We start from the raw sequence: 15756 nt of genomic DNA on the forward strand, positions 1-15756 counted from the left end.
CACAAATTTCTTAAGCAGGATGATGAGTGAAGTTAGAACAGGACTTAAGGCTTGAAAGCAGGTTACCGTCCTGAAGGACATGCCTTGGTTGGCTCAGTACAAAAGGAATTGGAAGAAATGATAAAACTTTGCCTCTGGCCACACCAAGCGCCCTTACGGCCCCTTATGGCTTTAGACCACATGATGTTCATTAGCTAATAATGATGTTTCAGGCTCAGACCTATAAGCTGGAGGAAAAACTAAACTTTCATCATTTCATCTTGCACAGCCTGACTGTTAAGTATGTGATTTCTCAGAACTAACACTGTAAAAATGCCCTTCTTCATGGGGGCAGCAGAACTGATGTATTTTGTTAGCCCCCATCTTTTCCTTCACTACATCACATATATATTCAAAAGAGAAAAAAAATATATTGGCGCCGCTCTGAGCATCAAATGTTTTTCCCCCACTAACATGGAAAGCATCACTGAGAAGAAATTAAATCATCATTTTAACTGAAAAGCAGAGAGGCAGAGCGCTAGAGCAAAACCCAGACCACTCCTGTAAAACTGGTTAGAAACTACTCCTTGTTTCCAGCGGCTCTATTGCACAGAGACAGAATAAAAATACCATAATATTTTCCTAACCTCATCTTTCCACGAATGTAAATAGGACAGAAAGGGGTCATTACTAATATATACAGTAAGTTATGAGCTGTGCTGGGATAAATTTTAAGAATCCCTTGGCTTGGTGTATTTCATTTACGGGCTGAAAGGAAGAGGAGGTTTCATTGAAAAAAAAAAAAAAAAAAAAGGATCTGAAATCCACAGCTTGCACATGAGTAATATGTACGAACGAACAGTGTTTGCATTTCACCTTCCTCCTGTTAGCGTCTACACATGCCAACGGGAGATATTTGGCATCGCGCGGCGAGACAGACGACATCCTCACATTAGCCATTAACAGGAGGAAGGCTCGTAATCCGCCCTGCCCCAGTGATTCACCACCCATTGCTTTGAAAACAGCAGGCTTACATCATGAAGTTATAATATTGCTGCACTTCTTTACAGCAACCTTCTAAGTCTGGCCATCTCAAAGCATACTGCAACTTACCTGCGCCATGGAAGTACTTATCACCATCAGAGCACCCTATAGGCATTGCCAAAGCGGCAGTTACAGCTGAGCATCCTTCTGCAACTCTTATTAGGGGAAAAAGGGCTTTAATGCACTGTCCCCCCTCTCCCCACAGAGACTCAGATTTGGCCCCATCCCTGTTTTCAGGGGGTAAGGTCACAAGTTGTGCCCAGCTTTGTGCCCAGCTTTGTGCCAGCGGGCACATGGCTGAAGGCATTTTTCCTGTGAAAAGGGAAGGGAAGTCAGCACACCACTCTGTAAGTTCCCAGAGACCTTTCAGAAGTTCAGGTAGGTTTTCTAGTGAGGTTTTTTTATTAGTGCTGGAGAAATGGTAGGAGCTAGATGTGGCAGGCATCCTGTCACATTATGTCTGCCCATGTTACAGCAAGTGAAATCCATTCCTGAGCCGCTCTGCTGCACCTCTGTGGGCATTGATGTCACCTCGTCTATACATCTAACCTTCATGTCCTCACAGAAGATGTAGGCCAGAACAATCTACTTCCACTTTTCAACTCCTAACAAATGAGATGATGGAATATGAGGAAATTGTCTAATACAACACCCTCAACAAGCCACAGTATTGCCCCCTTAAAAATCAAACCCCTTCTCTAATTCCCACAATGGCACTCTCATGGTTGCAAGAAAACACAAGCCGTGAGTACGTATAGATGTGGAGTTTAGGTTCACAACCCCAGATTCAGCCTCCACATGCCACAGCAGGCAGCACATGGAGGAGGAGTTTCTACTGGGACAGATGTGCCGAGCACTGCCCAGGTAGCATGCATCATTACTGAGCATACGCTGTGGTTAGCACCATTTTAATTAACTCTGCACAGAGGGACAAAAGGAGGGTCTAGGTTGGTGACAGCAGCATGTCACCACATTTGATGAGTGCCACAGTGCACCCCTGGAAGGGGAGAGTCCTGCCACCCCTTCTCCAGCACTACAGCTGTGCGGCCAGCTGTGCAAGTAAATGATGCCACATCTTTCCAGTGATGTCATGGACACAGGGCTCATGACTTCCTTTGCAGGAAGAAAAACGAAGTTAAATACTAATAGTGACACTAGCTCTTTCTGGAAAAGGCACCTGGAGAAAAACACAGCTTATTTAGCCTCTTCCTTCGGAGACATGAAAGTTCAGCGGTCTGGATCCAGGATTGTTTCCTTTCTTTGCACTTATTTTTGATCAACAACTGACAGCTGATGGGTGTCATTGTTGCTGGGAGATTCTCTGCAGCTTGAGGACCCCAAGCATTTTGTACCCCAAGCCCCTTGTCTGGGGTGTGATTTAAGCATTTATGATTTAAGACACAAGAACTGTAGGATAGTGACATTTCTTAACTACTCCAGGGTTTGCTCCTGAATAATTGGATATGCTGTCTTGTAGAGAACAGGTCCACCCTTAGCAAATGCTAAGCACAAACTTCTTGTACTTTGTGATTTGGGACAATAAAGATGAATTAACTGAAAAGCTTGAAATTGGATTTCTGTGGAAGTCACATTTCTAACCAACAGTGGAACCTGGGTTCAGATCCCAGATCAATTTGCAAGTAGAAAAAGATCAATTTTGTTATTTCAGTGCCTCAGCTGTGAAGGGAAAAATTAAGAAAATACAAAAGTTAAATATCTCAAGTACCACATATGTTCCATCATGCAAGCTAGGTCTTCCCTTCCCACCAAATTCCTTCCTTTCCTTTTGGTTGGACTCATAGTATTTCCAAATTTCTTCTCATTTTGAGTCCCTGGTTTTCAAACCCCTCTCTCCATCACTCAAGAGATCTGAATCGCCTACTGAGGATCCACCTCCATCACCGCTGTTAATATTCTCAGATCATGGGTGTTAATGTTTACCAAAGATTTGCCTCTGTGGTGTGAAGATGCCAGCCCTTAAAACCCCTCCACTGATGGAAAATATTTACCCAAATTCTCCAGAATCTCCCAAACCATTTTAAGAGGTGCTCTGTGTAAATAAGGTTGGGCATCTTTTTATTCACTTTTCTTATCCTCCACCTGCATCGGTTTCACATGGAATAGATGCCTATTACCAGGAAAAGTTAAAAGAAAAATAATCCATCCAATTTATTTCACCAAATGAAGGGTAAAAAACACTACCAACCAACCCACAACAAAACTGCAATATTTTTTTTGCAAAGTAATGAAACACAAAGGTTGCTGTTTTCCCATCCCTTGACATTCATGCACGTAGTCAGTTTAAGATTTCTTTTGGGGCTGTTGCTTGGTCTGACAGCTAAAGATAAATTATAGCCAAGTTTTTCAGGATAGTATGAGGTTTTGGTATATCACTTCAGGTTTGGCCGTATCATACTATTGAGTCTCCTCCTCAACAGAAGCAGTCACCGAATGCAAATACTGAGAGCATCCACAGGGATTTTATGGTTACCCTTGGCGTTTCCAAGTGCATTTACAAAGCGTCCCTCCCTCCCTTAATAATTTATGGGATGTCAGTATGCAGTGGCTCTGCTTTTAGCTGTCTGACATCTTTGAGAGTTATAGTGGGGAACCTTTAAGCTCCTCGAAGAGATGTGCTCTCAAAGTGGAATGGGGGGGGGGGGGGGGGGGGAGGGGCTCATTCAACCCCACTGACATCTCCACAGCCAGCTGAGAGACCAGTCCTAAGCCGACACTGCAATGTCTTACCAGCTGCATACCTCAAGAGTTTCTGATCTTCCTGTTTCAGTCAGCACAATTTGAAACATGAACTTTCTTCAGAGTTTTGCAACAACTTTTGGCTTCCATCACATGAAAAACAACTCATTTATATGTATTCCTCTGGCCTTATACATTGAGATGTGCTTTAGCAGAGGTCTCTTACCTTCCTCACGGATGGCTAGCTTTGCACCCACCATATTCCTAGTTCTTTCTTGATCAAACATAACCAACAATGACACTCCCCTGTCCCTGTGTCACATACTGGCATCGGTCATCCGCCTCCCTTCAAACTTCACCCAAGCTGGTGTTTGGTCAGGTCAGTAAGTCTGTAAGATGTTCCTGCCCACCCGTGCTACTCCTCAATGCTTCTCTTACCAGGGTTGGCTGAGTTCGTCACGCACCATGGGTAGAAGAGCCCCAAAGAAAGGTTACAAAAGCAAAAGGGAGAGTACTGGATCCCAGTTTGAACACCATCCTGCTACATGGGCCACTGCTCACAGGAAGACACCTACATTTAGGTGCTTTTAGTTGGCAAACCATCTCACACCCGAGGTCAAGGTAAGTCTATTCCAAGTGCCCAGAACATGGCCAAGTTACGGTGATCTACAGTGTTAGTATGGGAACGCGTGACTTCCAGGCTGGTTTCCAAACCTTGCTTTTTCCCCCACTGGGCTAGGCAGGCAATACAAAGCTTGTAATACAGCCACTGATACAGACTCTTCTGTTCCAAATATTATCTCAATCAAGTGGAATTTGATTCACTTATGTCATCCGGTAGATATTGAATCCCCAGCTGACTCCACTGTTCAGCTATCCGGCACAAAGACTGGAAACCGGTGGAAGTTTCAGCAAGCTAAACAGAACTGATTTTGCTACAGACTGCAAACATATTATCGCTTTTCAGGGGCATGTACAAGGTCAGTAAAGGAAACAATAGATGCCAGATTCTTTGCTGAAAATAAGCGTTCAAAAATGGTCATTTCAAGCACAAGGTAGAGATAGCATAAAATCAGGATCAAGCTACGTTGCAACATCACAGGAAGAACTTACAGCCATCTCCCTGTCTTGCAGAAAGAGCTGATAGTATAAACCCGTCCATTCGATGGCCGGGGTAGAGAAATACTCACTTCAAAATGGTTGCTGAGATTATTGTAAAGCTGTAAACACTGAGAAGCGGAGACAGAGATCCTCTAGCTAACAGCATGCAAAATTCCCTTAGCTCCACAAGGAAGGAATATCTTCAGGGCAGAAGAGTGCTTTGGCTGACAAGTTCAGGTTTTTCTGACTCCAACAACATGGGACTGCTTAGTGCTAATTACGGCATTGACTGCAGATCCCTGCAGGTCACGTTCTCATACGGCGAATACGGGGAACTGGGATGGAGCTCATGACGATGTCTAACTGTTGTCTAGCAAGAGTGGCCCTTGGTAGAAAAAAATTAAGGGTTATACCACAAGAATGGTTAAAGAGGTGGGATAAGACAGCAAAGCTAGTGAGGACTCATCAAAGAGTTTGGGTAAGGAAGAGGGAAAGCAGAAATAAGAGCTGAGCCGTGCTGTGAGCATGGGCAGGGAAACAGAGGGGCTGAAAGCTCCAGGGTGGCTGCAGACGTGGAACATCCGAGCATGGACAGAAGCACCCACATCCTGGAGGCAGCCTGCCACCCTCCAGCATCTCTGTCTTTTACCCCACTCTAAGCTGATCTACCGCATACCACCATACACCACACCAATGGCAAACCTCACCTTCCTCATCCCTGCCTGCTTTCTCAAAATCTGCAAACCCATGCCCCCAGGCCGCACCGCACAAGGTGAGCAAGAACCAAACCCTCTTCCACCAAAGCAGTGCAAACAGCCAGCAAGATGCCGTCCTCGCCTCCCAAACCAATACACACTGCTCTGAAGCCATGGCTGTCAGAGCCACCTTCAGATGCATCTGTTTAGTGGGATGCAAGTAGCTCATCAGCGGTAACGGTTGTTTGCACTTCACCATATTTCCAGTTGGGAATTCACTGATTATTCTCAATATTCACTTAATGTTGATTCATGCAAAGCACAGATCACTCTGGCTCCTACTGAAGCACTTCAGCATATGTTTGTCTTGGAGCACCTGAAGAGTACCTTGACATTTATGCAAAATACTTGGAAGGTTTTAAGGGCCTGCGCTGACTGTTACAGGTTATATTTGCCAAAACGATGCTCTGTGCACACACACACAAAGGTTAAATATTTATTATAGTCACAGTTTTATCGGGACCATCCTTTACCTACTGGGAAGATGGGCCTTTGAAATCACCATTTGTTTGTTTTTATCAAGCCATGATTTGGGCAATAATCTCCTGTCATGCACAAAATGAGTCAAATTCTTCTCTCATTCATTCTGGGGCAAATCCTGACTAACTCCGTTGACTTGAGCACAATGACTTTGGATTCGTATTGGCAAAACTGTGAACAGATTTGGGCCTCACACACTATGAGAGATTGCTTGCTCTTTATACGCTTTAGCAAAAGCAGCTTTCGAGTCCAGCATGGATGCCAAATTAATTATTCAAAGCAAAAGAGAAGGATTTTTCCATGAATATTTGGACCGGTTGCACACTGTTATCCATTTTGCTAGTCATAGATTATACGAAGAATTGCAGAAATAATAGACTTGCATTTTGAGACACTTCACAGACATGAATTAGGGAAGTTTCCTGCAAGTCCACCACTGTTACACACAAACAGCATTTTATCTTGAGCTCTGAAACATCATTTGTCTCTTAAAATATAAATCTAAAGCATACTGTCCCGCCTGTTCCCACAGGCAAAGTAGTTGCAGTATGGAGTTTGTTTTACTTCATCAGCTATTGCAAAATCAACATTTCATTGCCATGCACTGTAGGAAGCCAAACTCTATTCATCTGGTGCTCCAGATATCACTTAAAAGAGCTTTAGCCTTAGCACCACCAGAAAAAAAAAATAAAAAAAATATCTTAGTTCTTTGCTGGAACAGCAAAGTAGAATTAGCTTAGCAATCCACATCTTTGTTATTCGAGTTTAAATTGCAGCTGGAGGAAAACGCTGTGCCTCAGGGGAGAGAAACATTTGCAAGAAAAACCTGTTCCATTTCTTTCATTATCTTTCAGAAACAAGGAGGGCCTGCCAGAACACGGGTGTCTGAATCACAACTGTGGGCAAGAACATTAGACATCGCTGTCCAACGCGAAGGGTATAACACAGCCTGGGTAAAATAGGATATTGATTTTACCTGCGGCACTGAGCAAAGTCGGTGGCAGAGCAATGTGTCTGCAGAAGGCAACTGGAAGTAATTCCCTGCTAGCATGTCACCGGATTCAAACAAGAGCCCCACTTTCTTCTAGCTTTCCGGGCAGCAGGATAACCAAGACCAAGGAGAGATGCTGCCCTTGCTGCCAGCCCTGACCCCGGTACCCAAGCAGAAAGAAGAGCAATTTCACCAAAAATCACTTTTTTTGCTGACCTACTAGTATCCTTGGAATGGAGGCACTGCACATGTTGGATGCTGGATGTTCTCTGACATGAACAAGGGAAGACATTCCTCACAGTTTGTTTCTGGGGAACGGCGGAGTTGTTTTTGCAGGGGAAAAGACTCCAAAAACAATGTTTCAAAACAATGTTTCTTGGCCTGAGGCAATGAATCCAGCAGAACTGTGTTCAGGAGTCAACAGCTGGCCGAGCCACAGGCAGGCAAGGACCACGAGCAGGGACGGTCACCCCACGGCAGGCACAGCCCCCGCACGCCGGGGGGTGACACTGCTCCCCAGCAGCTCTCGGCTGAGGAACCGCTTGTTCCGCAGAGCCGATTCCCAGCTGCGTTTCAGGTTGACGCTTGGCCAGGGCAGGGACTGATGCCTGGCAGAAGCTTGTTATAAATATAAATAGCGTATTACCTGTATTTACACACTTGGTTAGGTGTCATTATGAATTAATCATAACACCCCAAGTTAATCATTCATGATGGACAGTTACTGCTACCCAAATTGCACCTTTAAAAAGATTTAAAAAAAAAAAATTGATATTATGACCTTCCCACCTCCTCCTTCATTACAAATATCTCCTGATTAACACTTACAGCTCACAGAGCAAGGCTGATAAATATATTACACTAGAGATGTCTATAAATTGGAGGACACCAAACTGATGTGGAAAAATATAGCAGATCTGAACATCGGGGGGGTGAAGTGCTGAAAACACCAAGAGCTTCCAACAGCCCGATCCAATTACAGCAACAACAAACTACTATATTTTGATATGTGTCCAGTGAGTCTTGTAGCGCATGTAAATCCAACAAAAGCCACAATTATTATTTTCAGTCTGGTTTTAAGTGTTGCCACTCAGGTGTTCATAACATTGTGTAGCACAGCAATGTCCAGCAAGGAAGAAAAACCCCTCTGACCATGCACGGGAAATATCTGTACCCACAAGGCACTGACAATAAACACTTAGAGCAGCGATAGTCAGCCGAGAGAAGGTTTTAACCAGAATAAAAGTATGTTGTGAATCTGGAAGTTACAACCTGGTTGCATCCCTAACAGCTGACGCAGAAACCCTCAATAAATCACAGCATCCCAGCAGCCACCAGAGGCTCTTGACTGACACCAGCCCACCACAAGCCTCCGCTTTCCTGGGGATCAGGTGGAGCAACCACTTCAACTGAGGCTGTGGGGATTGACCTAAACTGGAATAAAAAAAAAACCAAACTGTTTTGCCCTCTTTGTGCTTAGACCCTTATAGCTCAGTATGATTTTCTGTCCAGCCTGTCTGTCCAGACAGAGGCAATTCTGCTGTTTCAATGCCACAGTATTCAGATATCAGTCCAAATACACAGAGACAGGATAATAAACAGCTTCAGGGAGAGCCTGGAAGATGCGTATTTAACTAAGTGCAAATGGGAACAAAATTCATAATCCTTAAAATATCAATGCAGTCTTGAAACTGGGAATTTGATGCACCAGTGGAGGAAACTGCTGTACCTGTGAGCAAAAGCAGCTCCTCAGTTTGCTTTCTGGACAAACAGAATGAAAAACTACCCAGGCAAATATTGGATTTTCCGAAAACACAGGAATCTCAGTTAGTTTCTTAAGGGTTAAAAAGAAAGAGTAAAAATCCCCACATCTTGTTGAATTATTCCAGTATCATCAAGTTCTAGTCCTGCATCCTCTAAAGGCCACACCTTGGATGCTTTGGATCATTGGATGCAGCCTGAAGGAACACATGGGCTGGGGAGGAAAGACATCTAGAATTGAATCTATTGATCTGCATTTAACACCTGCTTCTCAGTGAAATCTTGTTCAGTTTCTCTTCAGGAACTTTCAGCTACTAGAAGATATTAAAAATAATGTATTTATTAGAAAATAAAAATAAAATAAAAATATTTTAAAAGCCCTAAACCAAACATTCCATCTAAAAAGTAGCCACAGGCAACTAAGGACATAAAACTGAACTTGTCATTCCATTCAGATTATTTTGGGTGCGAGGAGAGCAGCAGCGCTGCAAAACCGCTGCCCCCAGGGCCGTGGGATTTACAGGTGCCAGCCCCACACCAGCTGTGCCCCGCGTTCGCCAGCCTGGCACCCACAGCTCTGCCGCGGTGGTGGTTTTGGTGCTTCCAGCTGGGCTGAGCCACCCCAAATGGCTCATCTGTGCCTAACAGGGATGGTTCCTGCATATGCTTGGGGCTGCCGGGTGGTGCACAGGGAGACGTGGGGGGTACGCAAGTGGTTGGTCCCCCCCCAGCCCTTCCTGTGCCTGCGCTTGCTGAGCACAGGCCTGCAAACAACGGGACATCTGCAAGGACATGAACCTTCAGGTGCCAAGTGCTTGCTCCGAAAGGTTTATTTGCACTCATCTGCTTTCCTCATTTGCACTTTACAATACCGATTTTCCTTTCCAGTAACGAGTGGCAGCCCTGCTGCAGGTTGATGGGCGATCACAGAGGATGAAGAGCTTCTCTGATTCCTTTCAAAGCCCCATCCACAGCATTTTAATCACTCATTTCCAATTCATGAGACCCTGTTTCAGCATGACACCTCCAGGCAAATTTAACTCACCAGTGGAACCACACAGGTGTGTAGTGTGGGGGGGTGTCTAACAGCCAGACACAAAGATTTTTTTGGTGTCTACACAAAAATATTAGCAAGCGCTCCTGCCACTTAACATTTTAATCTCACAGCTGCTTTAGTATTGGCTTATACTCTCACACAAACTGATAGTTCTTGGGTATGCTCTTCTAAAAGTCATCTAAACTTTTCAAAGTTTGTACTTCACCTGGTCATTGCTAACTATGGAAAATGCTGAGATGCAAGTAGGTGAGATCCATCACACCTCCAAGGCAGGCACGGTACCACCTTCTCTTGGTAACACATTTTGCCTGTCTCAACAGATCACAAGACATAAAACCACTGCTGGTACAAAACTCTTCTCTAAATGTTTTATGCTTAAAACCCAAGCTCATTTTAGTGATGAGGACAAAAAAAAAATTTAAAAAAAAAAACTGTCTTCCAAAGAGGAGTCCTTGTTCATTCTGATTTGAAATATTAATCAAAGCTTCAGTTTGAGAAGATCAGTGGGTGCAGGGTGTAGATGAGATGATTTTGCAACTGATGATCATCTATCATAGAAGTAGGTGATACATCTCTCCACTTCTGTATATAGCACAGGGAGAGAGCTGGCGACCACACAGCACTTGCTCTTCTCCTCCATTCCACTGCTAAACTACGTTAAACAGAACTTAGCAATAAACCCAGCACGTCCTGGATGCTTTTTCTGTGTAATCCTTTGTCGCAGTCCTTAAAGGAACATGATGGGATAAATGGGACACAACAAAATGGATGGCACACATCAAAAGAAATTATGAGCTTTTGTATCTATTTATGAAGCAACCGTGGCCATTTCCCCCCACCCATCACCACTGGAGACAACATGTTAACAAAACCATGCATTTCCTGAGCAGCTTTCTTTATTTTTTACTTATTGGTACTGCCAAGACCACTGAAGTCCAGCTTCTCCCGCCGTGCAATGCAGACAAACCAGCAGTGTGGCATACAAAGTGCTCAGCATCTGTCCCTGGAGGAGATGACTGCAGCCCCAAAGCACTCATCTCCTGGGAGCTAATCCAAGCTCTGCTCCCTCACGTGGGAGTGTACATTTCCCCATGGACCTCTGTGGCATCTTTCTCATCATGAGTCACCTAAGCCTTCCTAGCCACCTACTGTCACACCAACCTGCCCTTTATAGGATTGCATGTATGGAAGTGCCTTGTCCTTCATCCTCTGTGAAACAGCCCTGGGAACCTTGGCCTTGGAGATAGTGACCAAGCGAGCATAATGCAGCAGGTCTGGATACATAGAATCATTTAGGTAGAAAAAGTTCTTTCCATGCTACAGCAAAACTTGCAAGAAACAAGGAGAACCCACTAGAAGATTTGTTTCCCTTTAAAGGAAAGATACCCACTTCGTATCCAGATCTGAAACTTGCCAGGAAAAACACAAGGGGGGAAAAAAGAAAAAATATTTTATCATCAATAGGATGCCAAAAAATTGTTTTCCTCTGAAATGAGATACACCTCTTGGTGAGCTACAGCTATATAGAGGGATGCCTCAAGGTCTCCTGAGTCAGCAGCACCTTGCTGTGGCACAGTACAGCCAGGAGCTTTTCAGTGTCTCGGGGCTGAGGTCAGCAAGCCAGCAGCTACTGGCTCAGCCAGAGGGAAGACTCTGTTAATGGCATAAAAACCAGTTTGGAGGAAAAAACATTTTCTTTCCTCCTACCAGCCCAGAAGGGGTTGGCAGAAGTGATCCACAAAACAAATAGTGGCACTTGGTCCCTTTGTTCATGGTCCTCTGACCCCAAACCTGAGCGGCAGGACAAGTTACTGTGACAGTCTCCCTCTTCCTTACTGCAGACAAAATCTGAGGTAACAAGAGCAAGGTAGGGTGAAAGAAAGAGATGGAGCTCCTGCAAAGGGTTGGTCTCAGGTCTCAGACACCCACTCTGAACCTCAGGTAGCTGGTACCTATAGAAGATTTAATAGCGGTTTAGGCAGCCAGGGTGCTATATGGACAGTCTCTGGATACCTACTGCCCTTTAAATCCCCCAATCCCACCAGTGACGTTTACACGATGCAGCATGCCCTCTTTGCACTATTATTGGCGATTCAAGATCAATAGACTCGTAGACTGGTTTGGGTGGGAAGGGATCATCAAAGATCACCTAGTCCAACCCCCTGCCATGGGCAGGGACATCTCTTACTAGACCAGGTTGCTCAAACCCCATCCTTGAACATTTCTAGGGACAAAACATCTACAAATCCTCTGGGCAACCTGTTCCAGTGCCTCACCACTTTCACAGTGAAGAATTTCTTCCTTATGACCAATCTAAACCAACTGCCTTTCAGTTAAAACCATTGATGCTTATGTCTCTACAGGCTTCGATAAAAAGCCTTTCTCCATATTTCTTGTAAGTCCCCTTTGAGTACCGAAAGGTTGTGATCAGGTGTCCCCACAGCCTTCCATACTGTACTGCAGAAGTAACTTTGCAAGCACTTATTAATAAATAACTAATCTCATTAACACCAGGATCACAGGAATGGTCAACAGCTGCAATTTAGTTAAAAACACCTGCTATCTCTGCTATAATTTTCTCAGATGCACTATCACCTAGTCACTCGATATCTGTTGTTTTCCTGTCCCCAGGAGCTGGATTTGCCTTGTTCCTCAGTCATCGATCAAACATGATGGGGGGATCCCTTCTCCTGCTTGCTAATGCAAGAAGATAAAGAGGACATCAGGTGACACAGGCACCACTGACTCCCTGTTTAGAAAACATCTACAACAGCTCTCTTTTCTTTTCACCACAAAAGGAATCACAACTTGTGGACCGAAATATATCCCTACTGAATATTCACCGGTACCAAAGGCAGCTGATGTCCCCAAATTTCCAGGAGGGTTTTTGCAGAGGTTACACGTTTCTCAAGAGCCTGACCAGCAACTGTCCCTTCACTCAACGGTCCTCTGGAAGAAAAGCAGCAGCGGCCTCTGACTAAGTCACACAAAGAGTCTGCTTTTTGGTATGAAATTAGGAAAGGTAGCAGCACGGTATGTGCAGAGGGGATAGCTGGAACGCAAGCAAGAGGATAGAGCAGTTAGAGTTTGCTCCTGACCTTTTGCTTCTTGTTGCCAAATAGCCCAGTAGCAGGTTTCCACTGGTAGAAAACCTTAGCGGCTCATTGATTGCATATGTCCTACCCAACAGCCTTGTCCTCCCCCTTGTCCTCCGCTTCCTCCCTCACATACATGTGCACTCACTTCCATAAAGACCTGGAAACTGGGAGTGCAAAATCCAGAACCAGCTCAAGGTGGGGAGTCCATGATCCAAGGGAGCAACCAATGGTTCACCCTTGGGACTTTTGGCCACACAACAAATTCCTTGGAGGTCCTGGGGTTGTCACAATAACAAGTGTTGCAGGTTTTGGACCAAATTTTTACATTTCTGATAGGGACTATGAGATTCAAGTCCCTGCTTAATTTGTTTCCCAGAGTTTCAACCACAAGCTATTACCTTCCCTGCAGAAATCGTTGACAAACTAAGCAGAAGATCATGGAGAGGTTATTAGAAACATTTGCTGAAACTTCTCTCTTTGAAAAGTGCAAGTTATTAATCCTCTACTGTAAGAAAATCGTAATATGAGGTGAGACAGCCTCTGTCCCCCTAAAGAGCTGTCATGAAGTAGGTTATGTGCATGACCTAAATGCAGTGTCTATGGGATGGCCTCACTTCTCCTCTGCTTCAGAGGAATTGAATCTTTTTTTTTTCCCCCCAGTACAGCCATACGGCACCATTACAAAAGTCATCAATTACAGCTAACCTATAGCCACACCACAAACATGAGATGCTTTACAAGATTCCTAAGGCACATTCAGTTCTCCAAATTGCCACATCAAAGATGTCTTATGACTATAATTGACGGGGAAACCACAGCACTGACAGTTTACCTCGCCCCAGTCATGCCAAGATCCAGTCGCACAGGTCAGCTGGTGTCACCCTTCAGCAGTCCGTTACTGCTTCACTGCCCACCCAAGGAGACAACCTGGGTGTGCTTGGGAGCATCTTCATACCTATTGAGGGATTTTTCTTTTAATCGCGGAGTACACCATGGGTCTTCGGTGTTCACCTCGCAGTTTCCTCAATTCTCTGTCCCAGTGCTACAGGTTTGCTGGAGAAGGAGGGGGTTACTAGCTGCCACCCAGCAGATAAAATGCCAAAGTAGTCTTTTCCCACAAGCTGCCTAGATGTTGCCAGGCTGATGGCTGTGATCCTTCTCCAGACCACAGTCTTCTAACGAAACTCAGCGTATCATCTAAAACCTTACGCCCCTGCGCAGCTCGCCATGCACTAAAGTTCCCTGTGCATATAAAACGAGCAGAGTATTTATTTTACCAACACAGTATTGAGGTTTCTAGACAACCAGCAGTATTTCCCCAGCCTATTTGGTTACTGACAACATCCAGAGTAACGGTGTGCTGGACCTCCTGCTTCCACATCAATCCGAAGTGGTCCACTGCCTGCTCGTCCGATTGCTGACACTGCTGGCACGCTCCTGCTGCATATGCTTGAGCAGGGTTATGCATCTTTGCTATGTATTCTGCTTACACAAGGGGACTCTGCTGATTGCAGCTTCTGAACAGCACCACAATGCAAATATTAATTAGGAGAATGTAATTACAGCAGTACCATGCACACGGCAAACCAACTTCTTAAACTGAACAGCTAATACAGGCACAATCTGTCACTGCCACCTCACACAGTAAAAAAGCTTATTTAATTAGAAATATTCCCCACATAGGAATGACTAGTGCCTGCTCCCCCAGGAAAGGTCCCGAGACGGGCATCTGCATGGCCAGCGGTGGCACTGACTGCCCAAGAGGGGAGATAAGAAATTATGGAGCTGACCTTTTTTCTTGTTGTACTCATCTTCTGCCGCGTTGGAGGAATCTGAATGATAGTCCCGTAGCTCCTGTTCATACATCTCCAAAAAATTATCGTCTGTCTTTCCTTTCTTGGACTTGTCACCTTTCTTCTTCTTCTTATCTTTGCTTTTTTTGCCTTTCTTCTTCTTTTTCTTCCTACGCTCGTAGTCATCCTCATCCTCACTGCTATGCTCTCTTCGCTTTTTTTTTTTCTTTTTCTTCACTTCTGGATCAATCTCTGAGTCCTCAGACTTTGATTTCTTCTTGCTTTTTTTCTCCTGGCTTTCATCTTCCCCACTTTCCTTAACCACCTCCTCTTCCTCCTCCTCTTCTACTTTTTTCTTTTTGTTCTTTTCACTCATGTCATTGTTTTTCACCCCTACTTTTTCTTTTTTAACGACACTCCGATTGCTTTAACCTCACTTCTGCCACCTACCCTGGCTCCTTTCCAATTGCCAAAGTCCTTCAGTCCTCCTCTCCCTGCCTAGGGCTGTGCTACCCTTGTTTCACGGTCTTCTTCCTCCCCACCAGCTCAGTGTAGGTATGTCCTGGAGTCCCTTGTCATTCCCAACCCACGGGTGCCAACAGCTCACCTCCTCCTGACTCCTTCTGCCTTCCTTCACCTCCTTGACGGAGGCATCTGCCTCTCCCTGTTGACTCTCCTGGTCTTTGGGTTTTCTTCTTTTCGTTGTTATTATTATTTATTCATCAGTCTGCGAGAAGAACTTTTTTTCAGAGCTGCCTCAGCCCCCGCTCAGGGTCAGTTGACAATCTGGGTCTACAGTATCAGGACGTGCAAATCAAGGCTGTAGCCCCCAGGAAAATCAGTCAGATGAGGAGGGCACATTGTCGAGTCACTTCTTGTCCTCCACATGCCAGCTCAGGATGGGGCAAAACAGAGGCATTTGTCCTTATAACATGCAGCAGCTTCAGAAACCTCATGAAAAATTACTTAGTGCTATCCAGTCATGTGGTTATGAGACAGA

General features: G+C 44.8%; 1 protein-coding gene across 1 annotated transcript in view; it reads right to left on the reverse strand.

Annotated features, from left to right (window-relative positions):
• The window catches only part of PSTPIP2 (proline-serine-threonine phosphatase interacting protein 2), a 311088-nt gene extending 295563 nt beyond the window's left edge, over positions 1-15525 (reverse strand). Inside the window, exon 1 of the mRNA XM_056323703.1 lies at positions 14754-15525. Coding sequence (XP_056179678.1) covers positions 14754-15132 — 379 coding nt within the window. The 5' untranslated portion in view covers positions 15133-15525. The remainder of the gene's footprint in view (positions 1-14753) is intronic.
• Between the last annotated feature and the right edge of the window lie 231 nt (positions 15526-15756).

This window comes from Falco biarmicus, chromosome Z (assembly GCF_023638135.1).
Source record: "Falco biarmicus isolate bFalBia1 chromosome Z, bFalBia1.pri, whole genome shotgun sequence".
Taxonomy (NCBI): Eukaryota; Metazoa; Chordata; class Aves; order Falconiformes; family Falconidae; genus Falco; species Falco biarmicus.